The sequence below is a fragment of the Notamacropus eugenii genome, chromosome 5, assembly GCF_028372415.1.
Source record: "Notamacropus eugenii isolate mMacEug1 chromosome 5, mMacEug1.pri_v2, whole genome shotgun sequence".
Taxonomy (NCBI): domain Eukaryota; kingdom Metazoa; phylum Chordata; class Mammalia; order Diprotodontia; family Macropodidae; genus Notamacropus; species Notamacropus eugenii.
Window position 1 is genome coordinate 376,846,182 of NC_092876.1, and position 24,218 is coordinate 376,870,399.

At 36.8% G+C, this 24,218-nt stretch overlaps 1 protein-coding gene across 2 annotated transcripts in view; it reads left to right on the forward strand.

Moving 5' to 3' along the window:
- The first annotated feature begins 1,365 nt into the window (after positions 1-1,365).
- GEMIN8 (gem nuclear organelle associated protein 8) overlaps positions 1,366-24,218 on the forward strand; it is a 34,609-nt gene continuing 11,756 nt past the window's right edge. The window contains exons 1-4 of one of the 2 annotated variants that reach the window (XM_072614332.1): positions 1,439-1,505; positions 2,571-2,604; positions 16,597-16,634; positions 17,188-17,635. In XM_072614332.1, coding sequence (XP_072470433.1) covers positions 16,632-16,634; positions 17,188-17,635 — 451 coding nt within the window. In that variant the 5' untranslated portion in view covers positions 1,439-1,505; positions 2,571-2,604; positions 16,597-16,631. Of the gene's footprint in view, positions 1,506-2,570; positions 2,605-16,596; positions 16,635-17,187; positions 17,636-24,218 lie in introns of both variants that reach the window. The other variant, XM_072614331.1, reaches the window with a different exon arrangement.

A 24,218-nucleotide genomic window follows, 5' to 3' on the forward strand; every position in this document is an offset into this window, starting at 1 on the left:
AGAGCTGAGTGGAAGATGGACTAGAGTGGGGAGAGACTTAAGGTAGGGAGACCAACCAGAAGGCTACGTCAATAGTCCAGGCAGAGTAGTGGCAGTGTCAGAGAAGGGAACATATATAAAAGGTGTTCAGAAGGTAGAATCAACATGACTTTGCAAGAGAATGTCTATAGGATTAGAAAGGAGTCTGGGATGACTCCTGGATTGTAAACCTGGGTGACTGGGAGGATTGTGATGCCTTGGATAGTAGGGAAGAAAGACGTTAGGAAGAAGGGAAAATTGAAGTGGAGGAAGGCTATAAAAAGCTGGGGAGATAATAAATTCCATTTTGGACATGTTGAATTCAAGATGTCTGAGACATCTATTTGGAGATATCCAACAGGAAATGTTAGACTGGAACTCAGGAGAGGGGTTAAGGCTGGATAGATAATCTGCATGGAGATAATAACTGAATCCTTGGGAACTGAAGAGATCACCAAGGGAGACAGCACAGAGGGATGAGAGGGCCCAGGGCAGAGCCTCCTGTGACACTCAGCTAGTCAGCATGGCCTGGTTGAAGACCCAGCAAAGTCTGAAGAGAAGTCGAACAAGTAGGAGAACTAGAAGAGATTGTCATAAAAACCTAAAGAAGAGGAACTGGGAGAGGAAAATAAGCATTTATATAAAATAAGCATTTATTTATTTATTTAGAGTGAGCGAGATAGATAGATAGACAGACAGACAGATATCAATAAGCCATTTTATACGTGCCAGGCCCTTTAAATATTATCTTATTCGATCCTCACAACAAGCTTACAAAGCAGGCGCTATCCCCATTCCCATGGGTGAGGAAACTGTGTCGGGCAAAGTCCAGTCACAGAGGTAGCGTCTGAGGCTGGATTCGAACTCAGGTCTTCCTGACCCCAAGCCCAACCCTCTCTGCCCACAACACCACCAGGGGGTAGTAAGACACGGATCTGATGTATAACCCAACCTCTCCCTGCCACAGTTTTCTCCCGGTAAAACGGGCATAACGACATCCGCGGCTTCAGAGTCGGGGATCCAAGGAGCTCATCCACATCAGCGCTGGACAAGCCTTGGAAGTTCTGCACCAGCGCACCCAGCATGGTTCCTGCTGTTTTTTAGGAGGGAGGAGGGAAGGAGGACGAGGAGGAGGGCAGGAGGAGGGGGAGGGGAGGACTATTATTCCCACTCCCCTGATTTACAGAAGAGGAGGAGGCTGGAAGGCGTAGGGAGCGCTAAGAGGGAGAAGGATAAACTGCGGGCCCAGCCTTCCCTCCCGCGGCTTACACCTCAAACGCTGAGAGGGCGGGGCCGCTCCTCCACCGGCTTCTCCCCTCCCACCTCCCTGCGTCCGGCAACGTCCTTGCGTCACACGCCTAGTGACCCGGAAGGCGTGCGGCTGCCCCAGGATGCGGGAGGCGGGACTTCCGGCCATGCTTGGCAACTGAAGCTTCTTGGAGACTAGCGGCTCATGTGGACTTAAAGAGGCGCTCTGATCCCTTTGGGTAACGCTCTGTCTGCTTCCCTCTTCTTCTTCCCTAACCCTCCCCATTCACCTCAGCCGCCGAAGAACACTTGCGCCCCTAGATAGCCCTTCCTCAGCATCCTTAGGCGACGACCGAGGGAACGGGGGACTTGCGGGCTCACGCCCGGGGGCCTACGCGTGGCTTCTTTTCTGGGTTCGGGAGGAAAACTGGGGAGGGGCGACCGGCGAAGAGAAGGAACCTGGGGCTGCAGGAAGGAGAAGGAGCCCGGAGGGAAGTGGTCGATATCAGGGTCCCCTGATAGAAAAGTATAAGGGCCCTTGGAGGTCGTGTCGCCCAGCAGAGTCCGGATGAGGAGACTGAGGCCGGAAGAGAAGTGACTTGGCTAAGGCGACCAAGTGACAGGGCCAGGATTCCAATGCAGATTTCCTTACGTGTTAAATCACAAGACTTGTCTTCGAGTTTTCATAAACAAGCGAATTAGGCGCAGAAACTTGGGTGAAGCGCTGGGCTCAGTGCTAGTGAAGCAATAATAATGATTGCATTTATGTGGGTTTTATTAGTTTGTATTAATTTTTTTTATTATTGTTAAGTTGTTTTCCAGTCATATCTGACTGTGACCCCGTTTAGGGCAGAGATCCTGGAGAGGTTAGCCATTTTCTTCTCCAGCTCATTTTTACAAATGAGGAAACTAGGCAAACAAGGTTAAGCGACTTGCCTTGTCACAAAGCTAGGAACTGCCTGAGGTCTGCTTCGAATTCAGTTCTTCTTATCTACGGGACCTGCGCTCTATCCACTTCACCATCTAGCTTCCCTTTACAGTGTCTAGTGATATGAATCACTTGAGTTCTTATATAAAGAATGAAAAGATACAGTGTGTTACCTTGTAGAGGTCCATTGTCAATAATTCCAAAACTTTTCATAGTTGAGACAAGACTCAACTATATTTTGTTTCTTGACATTTCTTTCCCCCTTTCCAAAATGCTGTCTGGATTATAATTAATTATTTGTATTTAATCTTAAACCCCATGAAACTACAGGGCACTACCAGTATGACAAAAACTAATGTTTGCGTTTGCTTCTTAGGTTATTCCTAATGTACCATTGTTTTGGTATAATGGTAAGGTTTATCTTTTAAATTTAAATTCTTAGCTATTTCTGTTTATAACCTTTCTAGTCTCTTTTTTGTGTAAATAATCTTAAATTAGGCAGCTAGGTGACACATTGGATAGAGTGCTAGACTTGGAATTAGGAAGACCCAACTTCAAAACCAGCCTCAGATACTTACTAGTGGGATGACCCCAAGCAAGTCATTTAATTTTGTTTGCCTCAGTTTCCTCAGGTGTAAAATGTTGATGTTAATAGCACATACCTCTCAGGGTTGTTGTAAGGGTCAAATGAGGTATTTGTAAAGTTCTTAGTACAGTTCCAGCTGTAGGTACTGTAGTACCAGTAGGTACTACATAAATGTCTGTGCAGCTTGGTGGCTTAGTAGATTATAGTTCCTGGAGTCAGGAAGACTTATCTTCCTAAATTCAGATCTGTCCTCAGACACTGACTAGCTGTGTGACCCTGGGCAAGTCACTTAATTCTGTTTGCCTCAGTTTCTTCATCTGTAAAATAAGCTGGAGAAAGAACTGGCAAACCAGCATCTTTGCTGAGAAAACCCCAAATGGGATCATGAATCAGACACAACTAAAACAGCTGAAGTATAAATGTTTAATCCCTCCCCTTAAACTATGAAATTTCTTTCCATGTCATATGAAAAAAATATAATCAGAATTTACAGCTGGGAGAGACCTTTGTATTCATCTGTTCTATCTCATTCCTCTTATAGGTAAGGAAAATGTAGATCAGAGAAATCAGATGACTTGCTTAGGGCCACAAAGGTAGTAATTTTCTGACCTCAGAATTAAATCCAGGTATCCTAAATCCATGCTGCTGTTCTCCCTCCATGCTGCATGCCATTGCTTTTGCTATTTAGGATTTTTTTTCTGTGAAAATTTTCTTGAAGTTGAGGAAGATAAAATATATAGCTCACGGCCTGCTATTTGAGATAGGTTTTTCCTCATTTTTTATATTTTAATTTTTTTTTTAATGTGGCCTAATTTTCAGTTGAGTTAGTGTATCGAGTTTTGAATTGTAGCTCTCTACAGCTCGAAAGTCTCCAGAGTCTGACCTCTTTATTTTACAGATTAGAAAACTGAGGCCCAGGGAAAATTGTAACTTTTCTAAGATTAAACAGTTAATAAGTACCAGAAGTAGGATTATATAAAAGACTATAGTAGAGTGAAAACCACTTTGTAGTAGGGTTAAATAACAAAAACAAGTTTCTTCAAAGGTTAGAAAAGATTGCTTTGTTATGCTTTTATTGAAAGATCATCATAGTGATTGCAATAAAATTCAAGAGAGTTGAATGAATTTAGTCTGTATTCATTTTACAGGTGAAAAAGCTGTTATAAAATATTTTACATTTTGCTTCTGAGACATGGAAGTGATTACTGTTTTCTGGTTCTGTTAAGGTTTGTGAAGAGTGTAAGAAAACTGATGTTGAAGCTAAAATGAGGGGTTATTGTCGTAGAGATGCTTTAGATGGTAGAGCAACAACATTCTGTTTTCTGATAAGATTAGTCATCAGAGTACAGATGAAGCAAAACTCTGACATTTAAGTCACTGACCCATAAGCTTAGATGGATTGCAAATATCTGCTACAGAACATACAATTTTTGATTTCTCTTTTTTAAAAGTAGTGTTCTTTGTTCATTTCAGGTTAGTAAATAAATGTCTGCTTGTGTGCTCAGCTCTGTACAAGACTGTAAATAGCTTTCAGTCCTATTAGGGAGGTGAGATATAAATACACAGATAGAGAAGGTGCCATAGTAATTGGGTACAGACAGTAAGTAGAATTTCAGTTATTGGAAGGTATCTATCTGGCATGGTCAGAAAAAGATGCTAGATCTGGAGCCAAGAGAACTAGGCTTCAGGGGCAGGGAACTTGCAGCCTTGAGACCACATGTGGCCTTTTATGTCCTCAAGTGCAGTCCTTTGACTGAATCCCAACTTCACAGAACAATTTTGGATTCAGTCAAAGGGCTGCACTTGAGGACCTAGAGTGCTTTGTGAAGTTTGGTTTCAGTCAAAGGGCCTCACTTGGGGACCTAGAGGGCAGCATGTGGCCTACAGACCACAGGTGCCCCACCCCTGGTAAGTATTGCTTCTGTTGCTTACCAGCTGTGTAATCACCAGTGAGTCACTTAATTTCTTTGAACCTCAGTTTCCTCATCTACAAAATGAAAATAATTATGTCAAAGATAATTATGAAGATAAAATAGTGTACTACATTATTCAATCTGCAAGACTTTATTAAGAACCTACCTATCAGACACTGTGCTAGGCCTTTAGCATACAAAGAAGAAAATGACAACTGTCTTCAAAAAATTTATGTTATATTGGAAAAGGACAGCATGTACATGTATGAGTGAATAAATACAAAGTAATAGAGCAGGAAGTGGAGAAAGGCATTAGCAGCTAAAGGGATTGGAAAAGTCTCCTTGCATTGAGCTTTGAAGGAAAATAGATTCTCAGAGGCAGAGGTGAGAAGGGAGTGCATTCTAAGCATGGAAGCCAGTCTGTGCAAAGGAGTGCAAATGAGAGGTGGAATGTCATGTTTGGAAACTAGAAGAAGGCCTACTTGGCTAGACTAGAGAGTGTATACATGGAAGAAATATATATTAAATCTAGAAGGGCGGGTTTGAACCAGGTTTTAAATTGCTTTAAATGCCAAACCTTGGAATTTGTTTTTGATCCTAAAGGAGTTAGGAAGCCACTGGAATTTATTGAACAGGGGAATCAGACTAGTACTTTAGGAAGATCACTTTGGTAGCTGTGTGGAGGATGGAAGCAGGGGCAGGAAGACACTTTTGAAGCAAGTAGAGCAATTAGGAAGCTTTTGAAGTAATTTAGGTGGTATCTGCCAGAAATGTGGAGATAGAAATTATGTGACAGTGAGATGGGAATAGCCATGAAGTTGCAAACATTTTGTTTTATTAATTTCATTTGAATTCTCCTTTCTTCCCTCCGAACCCCATTTTTCTTCTGTTCACTGATGAACTGTAGTTAGGACTTTTAAGAAATGATATTGATTACAAGAACTAGGCAGAAAAATGTCTTAATTATTTCATTATTATATTATACATGTTACTGATAGATAGCAAACTACACAACATTCTTATTTCCCTTTTTGCATTTGATAGACTTATTGTCATTTTTAATCGTCCCAGAGCTGCTAGGTTTAGACCAACACCTCTCACTCTATATATAACAAAATAAGCTCAAAGTGGATACATGATTTAGACATAAAGGGTGATATAATCAGTGGATCATGAAAGAAATTACCTGTTATGCTTATAGATAGAGGAAGAGTTCATGACTAAATAAGATAGAGAGGTTCATAAAATGGATAATATCAGTCACCTAAAATTTAAAAAATTTTTGTACAAACAAAATTAGTGCATTCAAAATTAGAAAAAAAGCAAGAGACTTGGGGGAAAAAAATCTTTGCAGCAAGTGTCTCTGATAAAATTCTCATTTCTAAAATATATAGGGAACTGAGTAAAATTTATAGGAGTAAGAACTGTACATTGGTTGATAAATGATCAAAGGATTTGAATAGGCATTTGTTTTCAGAGGAAGAACTCCAATCTATCAATAGACATATAAAAATAGTCTAAATTACTAATAATTACTTACTCATTTCAATTGTGACCAACTCTTCAAAGACCGCATTTGGGGTTATCTTGGCAAATATACTGGAATGATTAGCTATTTGCTTCTCCAGCTTATTTTACAAATGAGAAAACTAAGGCAAATCGGGTTGTGACTTGCCCAGGTTCACACAGCTAGTCAGTGTCTGAGACCATATCTGAACTCAGGATAATGAGTTCCTGACTCCAAGCCCAGCACTCTATCATTCCCAATGGGTGGGGGAGGGAGAGGAAAAGAACAAAAGAATTTGAAATTGAAAATAAAATTCGATTGAAAATTAAGAAAAAAAAATATTGGGGCAGAGCTAAGATGGCAGAGAAAAGGCAATGACTCAAGGCAGCAACTCACTGAGCTTTCCCCAGAACCCCTCTGAATATCATTACATAATGCATAAAGCATCTGGAGCTATAAGAACCTACAAAAGGACAGGGTGAAATAATTTCCCAGCCAGAGACAACTTAGAAGATCAGCAGGAAAGATCTGTTGCACTGGGGTAAGAGTGGAGCATAGCACAGACCCAGCCCCAGCAAACCAGGAGCAAGCCTTGGGAGCCACTGAATTAGCCAGAGCATTAGCAACTGCTTCTAGGGCTCTCAATGCACAGATAGTAAGGGAATTGAACAACTGGTCAGTAGGATATTACAGGGCTCTCTTTTCTAGTACTGGGGCTGGACTCTGTTGCTTTACTCATACTTGGATCCAGGTCACAGTCCTAGGTGGCAGTTCCAGGGCAAAGAAGAATATTAGTACACCAGAGCTTGCAGTCACAGTGGAGCAGGGACCCTCAGTAAAACTGAATATAATCCTTCAAGAAAAAAAAATGGATATTCCAGAGCAGAAAGGAGTGCTTGGTGTCACTCACAGGCCAGGAGAGTAGTAAACACACCCTCCTTAGATCATGCCACCTTGGAAGAACTGAAAACTCATAGGTCCCTAGAAGTATCTCTAAAAACAGCTACACAAAACCTCTGACGCTTGGGACAATGTATCCTCCGCCCAAGAAGCATAGTTCTACTTTAACAGAGTTAAAATTCAAGAAATAGGGTGGAAAAATAAGCAAACAATAGAAAAACATTCTGACCATAGAAAGTTACCATGGTGACAAGGAAGATCAAAACACATACTCAGAAGAAGATAACACAGTCAACCCTCCTATATCCAAAGCCTCTAAGAAAAATATGTATTGGTCTCAGGCCATGGGAGATCTCAGAAAGGATTTTGAAATTCAAGAGAGGTAGAGGAAAACTTGGAAAGAGAAATGAGAGTGATGCAAGAAAATCATGAAAAACGAGTCAACAGCTTGGTAAAGGAGACGCAAAAATTACTGAAAAAAATAATACCTTAAAAATAGAGTAGGCCAAGTGGTAAAAAGAGACCCAAAAATTCGCTGAATTAAAAAAACACTATTTAAAAAGTAGAACTGACCAAATGGAAAAGGAGGTCCAAAAGCTCACTGAGGAATATAATTACTTAAAAATTGGAATTGAGCAAATGGAAGCTAATGATTTTATGAGAAATCAAGAAACAGTAAAACAAAACCTAAACTATGGGGAAAAAATAGAAGGCAACAACTGACCTGGAAAATAGATCCAAGAAAGAGAATTTAAAAATTATCGGAATACCTGAAAGCCATGATCAAAAAAAAAAAAAAAAGGAGCCTAGACATCATCTTTCAAGAAATTATCAAGGAAAACTGCCCTGCTATTCTAGAGCCAGAGGGTAAAATAGAAATTGAAAGAATCCACCAATCTCTTGAGAGAGATCCCAAAATGAAAACTCCCAGGAATAGCAAAACCAAATTCCAGACCTCCTAAATCAGGAGTAAATATCGCAAGCAGCCAGAAAGAAACAAATTCAGGTATCATGGAGCCACAGTCAGGATAAAACAAGATTTAGCAACTTCTATGTTAAAGAATTGGAGGGCTTGGAATATGATATTCTAGAGGGGAAGGGCACTGGGATTACAACCAAGAATCACCTACCCAATAAAGCAGTATTATCCGTCAAGGGGAAAATGGATATTCAATGAAATAGAGAACTTTCAAATATTCTTGATGAAAGAAAAGACCAGAGCTGAATAGGAAGTTTGACTTTCAAATGCAAGATTTAAGAGAAGCATAAAAGGGGAATCAGGAAAGGAAAATCATAAGGGACTTTATCATTTTAAACTATTTACATTCCTACATGGGATGATGATATCTATAACTAATAAGAAGTTTCTCATTAGGGCAGTTAGAAGGAGTGTACATATATATATGTATACATATACATGTATACATATGTATGCATATATGTGTATATATATATATGGACAGAGGGCACAGGTGTGAGTTGAATGTGAAGGGATGATATTTTAAAAAATAAAATTAAGGCATGAGAGAAATATACTGGGAGAAAGGGAAAGGGAGAGGTGGGATGGGGTAAATTATCTTACATAAAAGAGGCAAGAAAAAGCTTTTACAGTGGAGGGGATGTGAGGAGGAAGGAGTGAACCTTAATCTCATCAGAATTGGCTCATAAAGGGAATAATATACATGCTCAGTTTGGTATAGAAATCTGTCTTACACTATAGGAAAGGAGGGGAAGGGTAAAAGAGAGGGGAGGTGTAAAAGAAGGTAGGACAGATTGGGGAAGGGGGTAGTCAAAAGTAAAATACTTATGAGGAGAGACAGGGTAAAAGAGAATAATGAGGGAAGAGGAGAAAGTGGGATGGAGGGAAATACAGTAATAGTAATTGAAAAAATTTTTGAAACAAGTTTCTCTGAGAAAGGCCTCATTTCTCAAACATGTAGAGAACTGAATCAAATTTTTAAAAATAAGAGCCATTCCCCAATTGATAAATGATCAAAAGATATGAAAAGTTTTCTGATGAAGTAATCAAAACTATAGCTATATGAAAAATTCTGTAACTCACTGTTGGAGAAATGAAAATTCAGACAATTCCGAGGTACTGCCTCATATCTATTAGATTGGCTTATAGGATGGAAAAGAAAAATGACAAACAGTAGAGGGATCATGAAAAAAACGAAACATTAATGCAACATTGGTGGAGTTGTGAACTGATTCAACCATTTTGTAGAACAATTTGGAAATATGCCCAAATGGCTATAAAACCATATAAAACTATATAAAACCTTTGATTTAGCAATATCACTACTAGGTCTATGTCCCAAAAGAGATCTTTAAAAAAAAAGGAAAAGGACCTATATGTACAAAAATATAGCAGCTCTTGTGGTGGCAAAGAATTGGAAACTGAAGTGATGCCCATCAACTGGGGAATGGCTGAGCAAATTGTGGTATGTGATTATGATAGAATGCTGTTGTGCTCTAAGAAATGAAGAGCAGGATGCTCTCAGAAAAACCTAGACTTACATGAGCTGATGCAAAGTGAAATGCCCTGTGTACAAAGTAACAGCAAAATTATAAGATGAAGTCATAAATGACTTAGATATTCTCAGCAGTACAATGATCCTAGACAGCTCTGAAGAACAAATGCTACCCATCCCCAGAGAAGGAAATGATGGTATCTGAAGAGACTGAAGCATGCTTCTTTATTTTTCTTGAGGATTTGTTTATTGTTGGAGTGTTTTTGTCCGTTTTCTTTCGCAACATGACTAATATGGAAGTGTTTTGCGTGACTAAAAAAATAAACAAAAATAATTGCATGTTTTCCTCCTTCAAAAAATATTAAGAACCAGTTTTAATCTTTGACAAAATATTTTTGCTGACATTTTCATCCAGTAAATATTTATTGAATACCTACTATAAAAATCATTACAGAGCTGACTGTTTATGTAGCCCATATTCCTTTGTTAGCATTTTAGGGATGCTAATGAGTGAATAGAGTAATTTTATCCACAAGTCTGTCCTCATTATTGGGAAGATAATTCAAAACCTATGTCTTCCCTAACAATGAATCAGTGGTGTCATCATTATATGTAATGTTCAGCATGTTATCTTACTCCTTAAATGTCTTCCTCTTGCTGTTCAAATTTTTTTGTATCTTTACTATTTCTTTTTCAATAGATTGAAACAGAAAAAAAAAAAAAATATTCTTTCCACATAATTCAAAGGTTCAATAAAATATGAAAATGTTGAACTAATTGCTAAAATTAAGTTTAGTTATACATTTCCATTTCTTCATTAGGGAGAAATGAAAACTGATTACCAATTTTTGAAATTTTTTTTTCCCCTTTGATTGCAGTGTCTCTAATGTAGGCACTTAATACGTGTTTTTAGATTGATTGTGAACTTGTCTGTGCATAATCAATAACTATAGCAGAAATAGTTCTATGATAACTGCTCTCCTACTGATTATAGTGGATAAAATACTAGACTTGGGGCAAGGAAGACCCCATTTAAATCCTACCATAGGCCCTCAGCAGCTGTGTGAACCTGGGCAAGTGAGGCTTAGATTTCAGATTGGAAGAAACTTTAAAGGTCATGTGATCCAACCTTGAGTCCTAGACTGAGACCTAGGGGTAAGTAACTTAACCCAAGGTGTAATGTACGGTTTAACTGCCAGAGCTGAGATTTGAACGTAGGTTGTCTTGATACCAAACCTAGTATCCTTTCCACTTACGCTATATACCACAAGCCTTTTAACCTTCCTCAGTGGCAGTTTCCTTACCTGTAAAATAATTTTACCCACCCCACAGAGTGGTGAGGATTAAAAAAGCCCTGTGTAAACAATAGCTGTTATCTTTTCCTGAGCATTCTAACAGAATTGTCTAAGTGACCTTCCGCAGAAATGCAACAGCCCAAATGATTGGACTTTTTATGTTACAGTATAGCTACACAGCAGTTTTGTTTGTGTGTATATGTGTGTGTGAACTCCAAGCTGAATATGAGTCAGCAGTGTAATGTGGCAGCCAATGAAGGAATGTAGAAATAATATGGAAGCCACATCTTAGACTGAATTAAGAGAGACAGTCCATTCAGTCAAAATCGTTTCTTAAGCATTTACCCTGTGCCAGGCGCTGTTCTAAAGACTAGAGATTTATAGAAAGGGAAAGACAGCTGTTGCTTTGCTTAATAACTTAAAAAAGTAGCTTCAAATGAGAGTGACAAACAAACATAACTGGTTCATTCAAAAGATAAACAGGTAATCTGAGAAAGGAAGGCACTAACTGCTGGGGAAGCCAGGGAAGGATCCTTCTCTGAGTGGAGTCTTGAAAAAATGCACTAAGAAGTGAGAGGGAAAGTATTCTGTGCTTGAGAGAGAGGCCACAGTGCTTAGGATCAAAAAATAGATCCAGGTGATTGAATCATAGAGTGCACAAAAGGAGAGTTGAGTGTCAGAATAAGAAGACTTAATGTAGAAAAGGGACAGATTATGAAGAGATTTCAATACCCAGGAATAAGGAAGCAATAGTTCCTCTTCTCTCTATCCCACTGGGTCTGCATTTTAGGGCAGAGATTGATGAGTTGAGAAGACACCATAAGAGGATAGCTTGTATGGTGTAAGACCATAAATCTTTTGGATTGAGAATGTTTGTTCTGTAGAAGAGAAGGGGAAGGAGCAGGGTGACAATGGGTGGAATCTGAAAAGAGATACATTTAGGTTTGATGCAATTAAAAACATTCTAACCATTAGAGTCCAAGTGGAATAAAGTCTTAGAAAATAGATTGACTCCTTTTGTTGAACTAGATGTTCTCTGAGCCCTCTTGTACCTCCTAGGTTCCATGATTCTGATCAGTTGTATATATAGATATGATCTCAAAAAGGAAAGGGGTTTTTGGTTTATTTTTGTTTGTTTTTCCCTCATCCAAGTGTGACTTGGCTAACTAGTATTTGATATTTTTTCCTTGGTTTAAAGAGAATCAAACTAACTCTTTCATGCTTCCTTTCGAATCTACACTAAAATTTTATACAGTGATGCTTCAGTAAGTCTTCTGAAAACAGCTTTTAAAACAAAATCATAGTGAACCCAGAAGTCATGGGAAATTTGGATTCCCTCAGTAGTGTTAGTGGCAGTCAGGTGTCAGATATAGGCCACTAGTGGATAGAGTTCTATTTCTCTGGATTTGTGCAACCAGAAATGTAGCAATTGATGCATCATTGGAATAGGATACAGCATTAACTCCCCGAAGAGGCAATAATGATTGCCATAACCTACCTAAATTGAGAGACCAGAGGGAGTACCTTAGGGTACTGTGCGATACTGCATTGCTGCCTTATTACTGCCACTTATTTTTTAAAAAAAATTCTCAGAGTGTAATTGGTATGCATTCTCTTGGTTGAATAAATTGTTGTTGTATGTGTAGATTTCTCACAATTAGGAGGAATCTAGATATGCAGAGATCTGGATTAGGGAAGGGAATAAGAATTTCTTTAGAACCTGCTATGTGCCATACACTGTGCCAAACTGTTAATAAATATTATCTCATTTGATCCTCACAACTACTCTAGGAGATAACTGCTGTTATTACAGCTTGAATGACTTTCCCAGGGCTACACAGCTAAATATATATATAGTATAAAGCCAAATTTGAACTTGGATCCTTCTGACTCCTAAATTCCATAATTCTGTAGATATGATATAAAAAAGAGAGTTTTGTTGTTTTTTCCTTATCAAAGTATGATTTGCCTCACTTTTACTCAGCTTTGACATTTCCCAGGCCACCTGGCCCAGAAGCATCATTTCTGCCTGTATTTGCCACAGTCTCACCTGGGCCTCTACCTTTTATGAGAATCATTTCAAAGCAGTAAATATTTTGTAGGCCCCAAAGTAATTTATATTAATGAAATAGCCAAATACATGGTAAGCCAATAAGGATATAACTCTGATATATTAGCTACTGAAGTTTGTTTATTTTTTTTTATTTCAAAATCAGTTTATAGCCAGTTGCTCCTATGCAAAAGTCAGTCAAAGGGTATATTTTCATGTGTATGATGTTTAAATTTCTGGTGAGAAAAGAAAAATTAAAAGCAGCTGTAAAGTCGACATTAGCATGTGAGAGGAAGAAGATGCCTTTTATGTTTATACTGAGTATGTGCCAGCCCATATCCTATGTTTACATGAATGTAATTATACAGTAGAAATTTGTGTGTGCATATGTATACATATAATATTACTACTTTGAAAAAAGGAGAACATTACTTATTCATAGTTTCTGGTTAGCTAAACTTGAAATTGGCAAATTTTATGAAGGAGAGATCTAGACTTTTCCTTTTTTTCTTTATTGTGTGTATGTTTTTATACATTTAAAAATATAGCACTTAAAGTGATAACAGATGAATTAAAAAATAGGCTTTAAAAAAGAAACCTTCATGGGAAAATGTATCTTTTAGGACTTGGAGACTCTTTTATTTGCCTGTAGACCACAGCAATGTTAAGTGAATGACCTCAACCCTGTTTTTTTTCTTCCTTCCCTTGGTGGTGTGGGGGAGACAATGAATTCAGTCTCTGTACTAGCTTGGTTTCAGCTGTGTGATGACTATTATGCTATTGTGCTGACTTGTGGTGTCTTCATGATTTGCATTTCTGTTGACTGCAGCCCTTCCTGACATTACCAATCTCTTTTCATTTAGCTCCACTGTCCCATAAGGTGAAAAGTTGCTGTTCAATTGACTAAATCATTAAAAAGCAGCTGACGTTCCTGGGAAAAAAGTTTTTCAAAGAAACATCATACAATTAAATAATCTAGAACTTCAGATTTACATCTCCTACCTTATAAACTTCCTTTTGTTAGAGAGTATAGTGTCTGGAATTGTGACTTTAATATCTGAAATTATCTTTAATAATTTCAAGAATCTCAGTAGTTCCTTTCTTCTTGGATTCTTATGCTAGGAAAGAACTCCACATTTTCCTGAGGGCCTAAGTGAAAAGAATGTTAAGTGAGTCAGAGGGAACACATGTATTTAACCAATTTAAAGTTAATAGAATCAGCTATTAGACTAGGCTCTCTCACCATCTTTTGGAAATTGACTCTGATGAGGCCAGAGAAGTACAAAACTCAGTTGTTGCATTTCATAATCACGAGTTATCTTTTTGATTGCTATATATGAGTTTTTAAACTTAAAAAAAATTGTAAAAAAAAAATGGACATATTGCTGAGTATAAAATATAAAACCTAAATTTCACCCCTTAATATCTTCTCATGCATCTTTCCCTAGGATTTCCTGTGGGTGGAAAGTCTCAGAATTTCCTAGGAGATGTCAAGTAAATGAAATAAAAGCCCTAATATTTTTTGATTCACCTCGATAATATGCCTCATCTGTTTTGTGACCAGCATATTAGCTAAATGAGAAGGGATACTGGACTGGGAATCAGACTCTTAGTTGTTACCAACTGACAATGTGACCTTGGCTAAGTGATACATAGATAATATATATACACACATGTAGGAGCATAGAATAAAGCCCTTCTGTGTTACTGCAAAATACACTGGCTTTGTTATGCCGACATACTTTGAATGATGTGTGAGCTAAGAGAACAAAGTGCCGATTTTCTTAGTGAGAATGATAAGGAAGAAATAAAATTATTTTATAAAAAAATTTTGTCCCAAAACTTGTATATTTGTATATTCATGAAAAAGTGTAATATTCTATATAAATCAGTACAAGGTTCTGAATTTGAATTCAGACTTTGCCCAAAGAGTGATTGCATCTGTTTTTAAAAGCTAAAGATAATACATTTATAAAATAGTTTGATGGATTTTCCCAATTTAAAAAAACACTTGCCCAGCAAATAGTAAATGGCTTGCTTTAAAAAACATATTATTTGCCTGATTTGCAAAAGCAGTTGTTACTTTATTTAAAAGACCTGAGATATTCCTAAGAGTAAATAAGGAACACATTTGACATGAAATAAAAGCCCTAGTATTTTCTGATTCACCTCGATAATACGCCTCATCTATCTTGATTTCTTTTTTGATGTAGCTGTTGTAAAAGCAAAAAAGTCAGTCTCGATTAATGGTTGAAAAAAGAATTACAACTAGCATAGACTATCACAAAACTTTTGAAAAACTGTGTACCTAAAAACATACTCACGCACCACAATGTTATTATGGTTATTTTGTGTTCTAAACATGAAAGTGTTGATTTATAGCTAATAGTAATGATAGCTAGCATTTATATAGCTCTTTAAGCTTTTCAACTCACTTTACAAATTATGTTGTTTTATCCTCACAATAACCATGAGAAGTAAGTGCTATTATTTTAGAGATGAGGAAACTGAAGTAGATGGAGTTTATATGTCTTGCTCAGGGTTATACAAATAGTAAGTGTCTGAGACTGGATTTGAAGTCGATTTGGAGTCTTCCTTACTCCAGGCTCAACACTGTAGACAATAAATAAGCGATACTATTAATAAAGACATCTGTATATTTTATTTTTATTATTCATTTGATAGCTATAAATTTTAATTTTCTGGATAAAAGAAACTAAGAAAATTATTTGGTTAGATTATTTTATGAAAGTTGGAGGGGTTGAGAATTATTTTGTGCCAAAGTAGAACTGTTATTAAATAAAGGTTAGAAACTGCTGACAGTCTCTACTCTGTCAATCCATTTGGGAGAAAAGTGCAGGTTCTTTAAGCCTATGGAGAGACACTAGGAAGTGAGAATAGTGAAGATGAAGGACTCTTTTTCAGGGATTCTTAATCTTTTGTGTGTCATGAACCCCCTTGTCAGCCTGCTTGAAGTCTATGGACACCTTCTCTGAATGCTTTTAAATACATAAAATAAATATACAAGATTACAAAGGAAACCAAAATTTTTAAATATAATTATCAAAAGATTTTTAGAAACAACTTCAGAAACCCCTGTCTAGAACAATGGAAAGATTCTTAATGGAGGTGCTAAAACTTAGAGCAGAAGAAAGGCTATGGTGGGCTTACACTTACAGTGGCTTCTCAGATACCCAATGTAAAAGTTGAGCTCTAAATCCAAATTCAAGATGGGTTGAGGTGATTTAGAAAGATGTGTTGTATTCAAACTTGTGGTGATATCCAAAATAAGTAAGATAATTAGGTGTTTAGAATTTTTTTACATCTTGTTTTAGTTGTGTATTACTTTGTGGACATAGTGATCAAGTATATATTTATGGTTGGTTGATTTTAAGAAGACTTCAGTGCTTATAGAAGAACTAATTGAATACAAAAACATGTTATCTTCGACTCAGTTAATCATGACAATGGGAAAGAACCTTGGCTATTTGAATGCTGGCCATAATCAAGGTGCTGTTGTCCATGTGATATCATTTTACTTGAATTATAAACATTGGAACTGGGAGAAAATAATCTTTAGAGTGCTGCTTCTACAACTCCAGACTTAACAAATAATTGTAAATGCCACATACCTATAATAATCTTAACATTTATAGTGTGAATATTTTGTATTCCAGTTTCTGGTGACTATTTGAATTGGCACGCATCAGTGATGGTAAGGATTTTTTTTTTTAACTTAGTAGAAAGAAAAATAAGTATTAGTATTTTATATGTTAGATATTTATTTGTTCTTCTCCTGGAAAAGAATTAAGAAGTAGAATTTTTAAAAAAGCATTAAAATAATGATAGTGCTACAATGTAAAATTTTGTTCTATAGTCAAGGAAATAGTTGCTACCCAAGTGTTTGAAAGGTGAAAGGGGCTGACATTGGCAGTTACTGATACTGAGAAACTACTGTCCCTCAGCAATTTCCTTATTTCTGAGTGGGTGCCCCAAATTTGGAGTCAGTCCCCGCCTACTCTCTAGGTGTGAATGAATCAAAAAATTTAGGTCATTGTACTTTTCCCCATATCTTTCCTAAAAATTATTAGTCTACTTTCCTGTTTTCTGGTATTATATAATCTTAGTTCAAAATTGGTTTGTGTATTTTCATGCTAATACGCAACACCTAGTACAACAATAGGTCCTTCATACTTGTCATTTGGACACAATACTTGCCATTTCGTTGTTTAAAAGGTGTTTCTATATTCTATGCCCATGTGTTTTAGGATTCATCACAGGGAGACTCTGAACCATGGTATTCTCAGCGAGCATATGCAAGATACTGGCAACATTATAACCAAGCCATGCAGTGGATGCAGAGACACCAGAATGCCTACAGGAAGGCTGTGTTGTCTTTCTACAATTCCCCATGGTATTTGCCTGCCCTCATTCCAAGCAGTCGTTATGCAGACTGGGGTGGAGATGACCAGTCAGCCAAGGAGGATTATTTATCTTCCCGTGGTTGGCATAGCAGATCTCAGTATCCTAGATGGTCTCAGCAGCCTCCTGGTAATGCTCACAGTTACCAAATGACTACAAAAGAAGACCAAGTTTCCTCCACAGAAGAAGAGTCAGATTCAGATGGAGAAATAGAATGTGATTTGAGTAACATGGAGATCACAGAAGAGCTCCGCCAGTATTTTGCTGAAACAGAGAGACACAGAGAAGAACTGAGTGAGTCTTGGTTGCTTCCTTCTTTTTTCATCTGTAGTTTTCTTTCTCATTAATGATATCACTGTGTTATCCTTCCTTCTCCACCTAACCCCTTTTAACATAGACTTCCTTGAGTTTCATTCCTGGAGGTGGCCCACAAAATGAAGCGTGTGGCTGATGTGCTTGAGGCAGTGTGGTACAATAGAAAGCTTGCTGGATTTGGAGTTAAGAGGATCTGGATTCTGATCCTGGTTCTGCTGCCAGGTACTTATGTATCCTTGGGCAAGTCACTTCATCTTTCTGGGTTTGTTTCTTCACTTGTAAAATGAGAGAATTGGACTAGATGACCTTTGAAGTCCCTTCTAGCTCTAAATCTATGGTTTTCTAATGATTACATGAATTTTTAAGTCAGAAGTCCTTTGTCCTTTTTGCAGTCTTTGTATGCTAAGTTCTTATTAATTCAGAGTAAATATAGAATGGGTACAGAGAGGAAATATTAGGGATATTATTTAGCAGAGTCACTAATGGGTATAACAAAACTCAGACATATAGGCCTGGCTCACAGGAAAGTATTGAAACACTTACTGTCCCAAATACAACCGTTTTTAGCTCTTTTGTTGTTCCACTACCCAGACATCCCAGGACACTTGAAAAAATTCCACTGACACACTTAAATGTTCAAGAAGCCACTTTTATTTGTAAATAGTAATGTGCACTGAACATTATACATTTCATAATGGCAGTTGGTCTCCATTAAACAACTTGAATTTTACAAATTACATTTTCTTATTTAAATTTTTTATTTTTATCTTTTGTTTTTATATTGTGTCTGTTTCCCAATACATCCTTCTCCTTTCCCCATTCTATTGAGCCAGCTTTTAAAACAAAAAAGGGAAAAAAAACAATTCAGCAAAACTAGTCAGCCAAGTCCAACATTATATGCAGCATTTTATACCCATGGTCAGGGTGGTATGCAGGGGAGGGAGGTATATTTTAATATCACATCTTTGTGGCTAGGCTTAATCATTATAATTTGACAGAATTCAGATTTTGTTTCTTTTATTATTGTTTTTTTTTCCATTCACCTTGCATCAGTTCATATAAATCTTTCCATGCCTCTTTTTACATTACATTCAATATTTGTAGAGTGTAGTAATATTTCATTTCCCCATTTCCCCAAGTATCTTCTTTGTTTCTGGTTCTTTACTACTTTAAAAGAAGCACCACCATAAACATTTTGGTAGGCACAAGACTTCTCTTGCGTTGACTTCATCATTAAAAATCAATTTCAATTTTATTAAAAATGGAATTTGTCTTTATTGTTTAATGTAAGCTCCTCAGGGTGGGAGTGTTTTTCTGTTCATATCTGGCATTTAACATAGTGCCTTGTACCTACTTGTTCAGTTGAAATAAATTGTATTTGGCATTTTAAGTCTTTTTACTGTACACAGAATCATGGACACATCAAATGTCATTCAGCTTGAGCCAAGCTTTTGCAATATTTTACTTGATGAGATCAAGACTGTGAAAGTACTTATGATTTTCTTTTTTTTTTTTTTTTAATTTATTTATTTATTTCACTTTTAACATTCATTTTTACAGAATTTTTGGGCTCCAAATTTTCTCCCCCCTTGTCCCTTCCCCCCACCCCAAAATACCGAGCATTCCAATTGCCCCCATCATCCCTCTGCTCTCTCCTCCATCATTCCTCTCTGCCCTTGTCTCCATCCTCTCCTCTGTCCTGTTGGGCCAAATAACTTTCTATACCCCTTTACCTGTATTTCTTATTTCCTAGCAGCAAGAACAGTACTTGGCAGTTATTCCTAAAACTTTGAGTTCCAACTTCTTTTCCTCCCTCCCTCCCCACGCCCTCTCTTTGGAAGGCAAGCAATTCAATATAGGCCAAATCTGTGTAGTTTTGCAAATGACTTCCATAATAGTCGTGTTGTATAAGACTAATTATATTTCCCTCCATCCTATCCTGCCTCCAATTACTTCTATTCTCACTTTTGATCCTGTCCCTCCCCATCAGTGTCGACCTCAAATTGTACCCTCCTCCCCATGCCCTCCCTTCCATCATCCCCCCCACCCTGTTTATCCCCTTGTCCCTCACCTTCCTGTATTGTAAGATAGGTTTTCATACCAAAATGAGTGTGCGTTTTATTCCTTCCTTTAGTGGAATGTGATGAGAGTAAACTTCATGTTTTTCTCTCACCTCGCCTCTTTTTCCCCAAACTAAAAAAAATCTTTTGCTTGCCTCTTTTATGAGAGATAATTTGCCCCATTCCATTTCTCCCTTTCTCCTCCCATATATTTCTCTCTCACTGTTTGATTTCATTTTTTTTAAAGATATGATCCCATCCTATTCAATTCACTCTGTGTACTCTGTCTCTATGAATGTGTGCATGTGCATGTGTGTGTTTGTAATCCCACCAACTACCCAGATACTGAGTAGTTTCAAGAGTTACTAATATTGTCTTTCCATGTAGGGATGTAAACAGTTCAACTTTTATAAGTCCCTTATGACTTCTCTTTGCTGTTTACCTTTTCATGCTTCTCTTCATTCTTGTGTTTGAAAGTCAAATTTTCTTTTTAGCTCTGGTCTTTTCATCAAGAATGCTTGAAAGTCCTCTATTTCATTGAAAGACCAATTTTTCCCCTGAAGTATTACTCAGTTTTGCTGGGTAGGTGATTCTTGGTTTTAGTCCTAGTTCCTGTGACTTCTGGAATATCCTATTCCATTATGATTTTCTAAAGACAACCACATAGATATGGGAAAATGGAAATTTTCCGTTGAAAAAGAATTAAGTGATTAAAAATTTCAAGAAGTGATTTCCCACCCCCTTTCTTGATTGAGAGATAGCATCTCCAGTTCTTGCTTGTTGGTAATATTTGTATTACATGTCAACTTTTAATCTTTAAAAGTACTATTAAAGCTTTCCTTCTAATCTTTTAACTTTATGCTTGTCTTACAAGTTTTCTGATTTTTTATTTGTTTTTTTAATTACTCATTACTCGAATGACTTTCTCATTCATTTGAAAACAGCGTTTCAGTATGATATGTAATCTACATTAAAACTGCTTCCTTAATATTAAGCAATTTTGGGGAGGTGGGACAAGGATATGAACACTAGGTTCTAGAGAGCAACTTTCCAGAGGAAATTCCAAACTAAATCTTACCCTGGAAATAATACTAAATCATTTATGGAATTTTGATTTTTTTAAAAACACATTCATTAGTTCAGTGTAAGAAGGAAATTTTCGTTACTTCTCATTTAATACACCAGCTATACAGATCTTTGAGAAGCAGGAGGATGGGAATACTAACTGAAAGAATTTGTAGCAGTGAGTTGTTCTAAGTTTTAAAGTAGCTAAGGACATCTATCTCCCCTGACAAGTACTTTAGGAAAAGCTGGTTTGTTCTTATATGCAGAAGTTGGAAATAATATCTAGAAAAAAACTATTTTCATTGTTTTGTGTGAATAGTTTCAAATTAAATATCTAAACAATGTTAAGTGTTTTGATTTTAGTTTATATGTTTTATTCAAAGCTCTCGAGTGCTTTGTCATGTTGTAAATATTTTATTTTACAAAAATTAAGCAGAAATTAACAAGGAGAAAGGAAGAAACAATTCTTTTTATAGGACATATGGTACTTTTAGCTTTTCCAATTTATGCTTTTCCACTGTATTAATTTAGTAATCATTATCAAATTCAATACATTGTGTGACTGTAATACTAGAATTGGCTTTCATGGCCAGCCTGAGTTACTTCAAGACCTTGACTTAGAAACTTTTATGTCAATAGTTGTGAAAATGCAATAAGGCATCGTGTGAGAATCCCTCTAGGTGTTACTGAAATAAAGATTATCTCCAGCAGGAACATTATGTACAACATCCCCTTCTGTACAGAATAGGAATTTAGAATATTTTTTGAAAACCAAAGCGAATGCTCCCCAAATACCTCTACTTTTTTGTCTTAGTGAGAATAAAAACACTTCAGAAAACAAATTTTGACAATATTTGGCAACAAAATTTGGTACTTTTTATTTTAGAAAATTGAACATTTTCAGAGGACAGTGTCATCAAATTAGAGATTTGTTTCTGTGTAATATGACTAAAAGCTATTGCATTTTAGCAACATGAGACCAAAATTTGTGTGGTTTAGTTGCATGAAAATAAAGACTGACTTAGAAAGTGGCTTAAGATTCTCTTATTTTCCATGGTTCCTTGGCATTGGATTGTGGCAAGTTCTTCCAACCCCCCCCAAATAATAGTTTCTTGTTTCCATAGTCTTAAAAGCATTAAAACATTACTCTGTCATAGTTCTCTAATTTTATTTTATTTTTGGCTCTCAGATCTTAATTCTAATGTTTATTAATTTTCATTAATACGAATACCTAATGGTAGACTTTTTCATTGAGATTTATATACCCCATCTTGAAATGTTCTGTGTCAGATGAACTTGAGTAGCATGAAAGTCTGGTTAAAATAAGAATTTTCTATTAGGTATTATGGTTTAGGACTCAGGTGGGGAACCTGCAACCTCAAGGCCATAAGTGGCCCCCTAGGGGGTCCTCAAGTGTGGCCCTTTGACTAAATCCAAACTTCACCAAACAAATCCCCGTAATAAAAGGATTTGTTTTGTAAAACTTGGACTCAGTCAAAAGGCAGCACCCAACGACCTAGAAGGCCACATGTGGCTTCAAGGCAGCAGGTTCCCCACCCCTGGACTAGCTAATCTCTACAGTCTCTTTCAGCTCTAAATCAGTACAGACTTGGTCAGAACTATATTTTAAGGAAATTACTTTGGAGACTGTGATGTATGTAATAGAGTTGGGAGAGATGAGCCAAGAAGACCATATAAGAAACTAGCAATAGTCTAGGAAATAAATATGGCAGCCTTAATTACAGTGACAGTTTTGTAAAGGAGAAGGGTGCCCATGGGAAAGATTGTGTAGAGATAGATAACAAGGATTATCCCATTGCTTAGTATATATATATTTTTTTAAACACTGCTAGTTTACTGAAATGTTCCTATTAATCCTAACATAAAATATAACCTAACATACTGCTTTATATATACAAATAATGTAACTTAAGTTTTCTTTTTACTTATTTTTAAATCATTCTGAATCTGAATGGAAATGTTTTTTACTACCTAACATGCTAATTGCTATACAACATAAATGACTACTAAGATAGTTATGCTATCTCAGACAACTAAATCTAAAAAAGTGAAGGCCTGTAGACAGTTTTACCCATATACCACAAGCAGCTAGGCAAAAGGCAGAATAGTTGGAAGTGGAGTGAAGGGGAGGATTGGAGAGAGCTACCAAGTACCAGGTCATTAGCTTTGATGAAGAATCCATTTTCTTCTGTTTTTCTAATATTCATGTGTGTTTTACATTACAACTTTTGCTATTTTGTCAGAATTGATTATTTTAGCACACTATAAGAATATACCAACTTTATTCATATCCTGAATTCCCCCTTTTAAGATTGGCTATAGCAAACCATAACATCTTTAGATCCTATGTGCATACTTACCTTAGGAATCTGGAAGATTTATTAATAGAGATGTATTAGTCAGCTTCCTTTCTACTGGTGAATGATCTGATTCCTAAAGCAGCAAGTTACCAATATATTACACTTAAAAGAACTACTTATACTCTCTATCTATATAGTATAGTACATTCATAAGTTATCACATTTATGGCTTCATTCACCACCATTGACATCTGGGACTGGAGCATGAAAGATTAGCTTGCTGAGTAACTGTATAAGATTTACTATGCTCATGGGTCCTGTTAGTAATTCAGCTTAAAATTCATTTTAACCCTTAAATTTGTGGTATAAGATTCTAAACAGGACTCATGAAATGAATTTCTGCCATGTTTTCCAATAGCCTGCCTGAAGATTAATTAAGAAAACAAGAATCTAAAACAACAGGCATACTCCTATCCAAACAAATAATGGTATGATGGGGAATTGTAGGTATATTGTTGTAGGTATGGAACATATTTTTCAAACCAACTAAATAAAATTCATTAGGTAGGTTTTTGTGGTGATTAATATTTTGGGTTTTTCTAAGCAGCAAAAAGATAAAGAGAAAAGTGAATGAATATTCTTTACTTTCCACCTCAAAATCTTATTCAGCCTTCAAAGGGTAAGCTTAAGACTCAGGGATGGGGAACCTATGGCCTCAAGGCTACAAGTGACTTTCTAGGTCCTTGGGAGTGGCTGTTTGATTGAGTCCAAGTTTTACAGAACAGATCTTTTTATTAAGGGGATTTGTTCTGTGAAGTTTGGATTGAGTAAAATCCAGGGTATCCCTGTTACTTGTAAGATCAAATAGACACTCCTATGTCTGATACTTAAAGCTCTTCACAACCTGGCGCCTTCCAAATCTGTAGTGTTCTTACACATTAGCCACATCCCATGTGCTATGCAGCCATATTGGCCTATGTGCTCTTTCTCAGTCCCATCTCCCATCTCTAGGCCTTGTCTGTGGTCACACAGCTAGCAAGTGTTAGAGGTGGTATTTTAACCCAAGTCTTCCTGACTCCAGTTACACCATTATCTACCATATCTTTGTATCTTCAG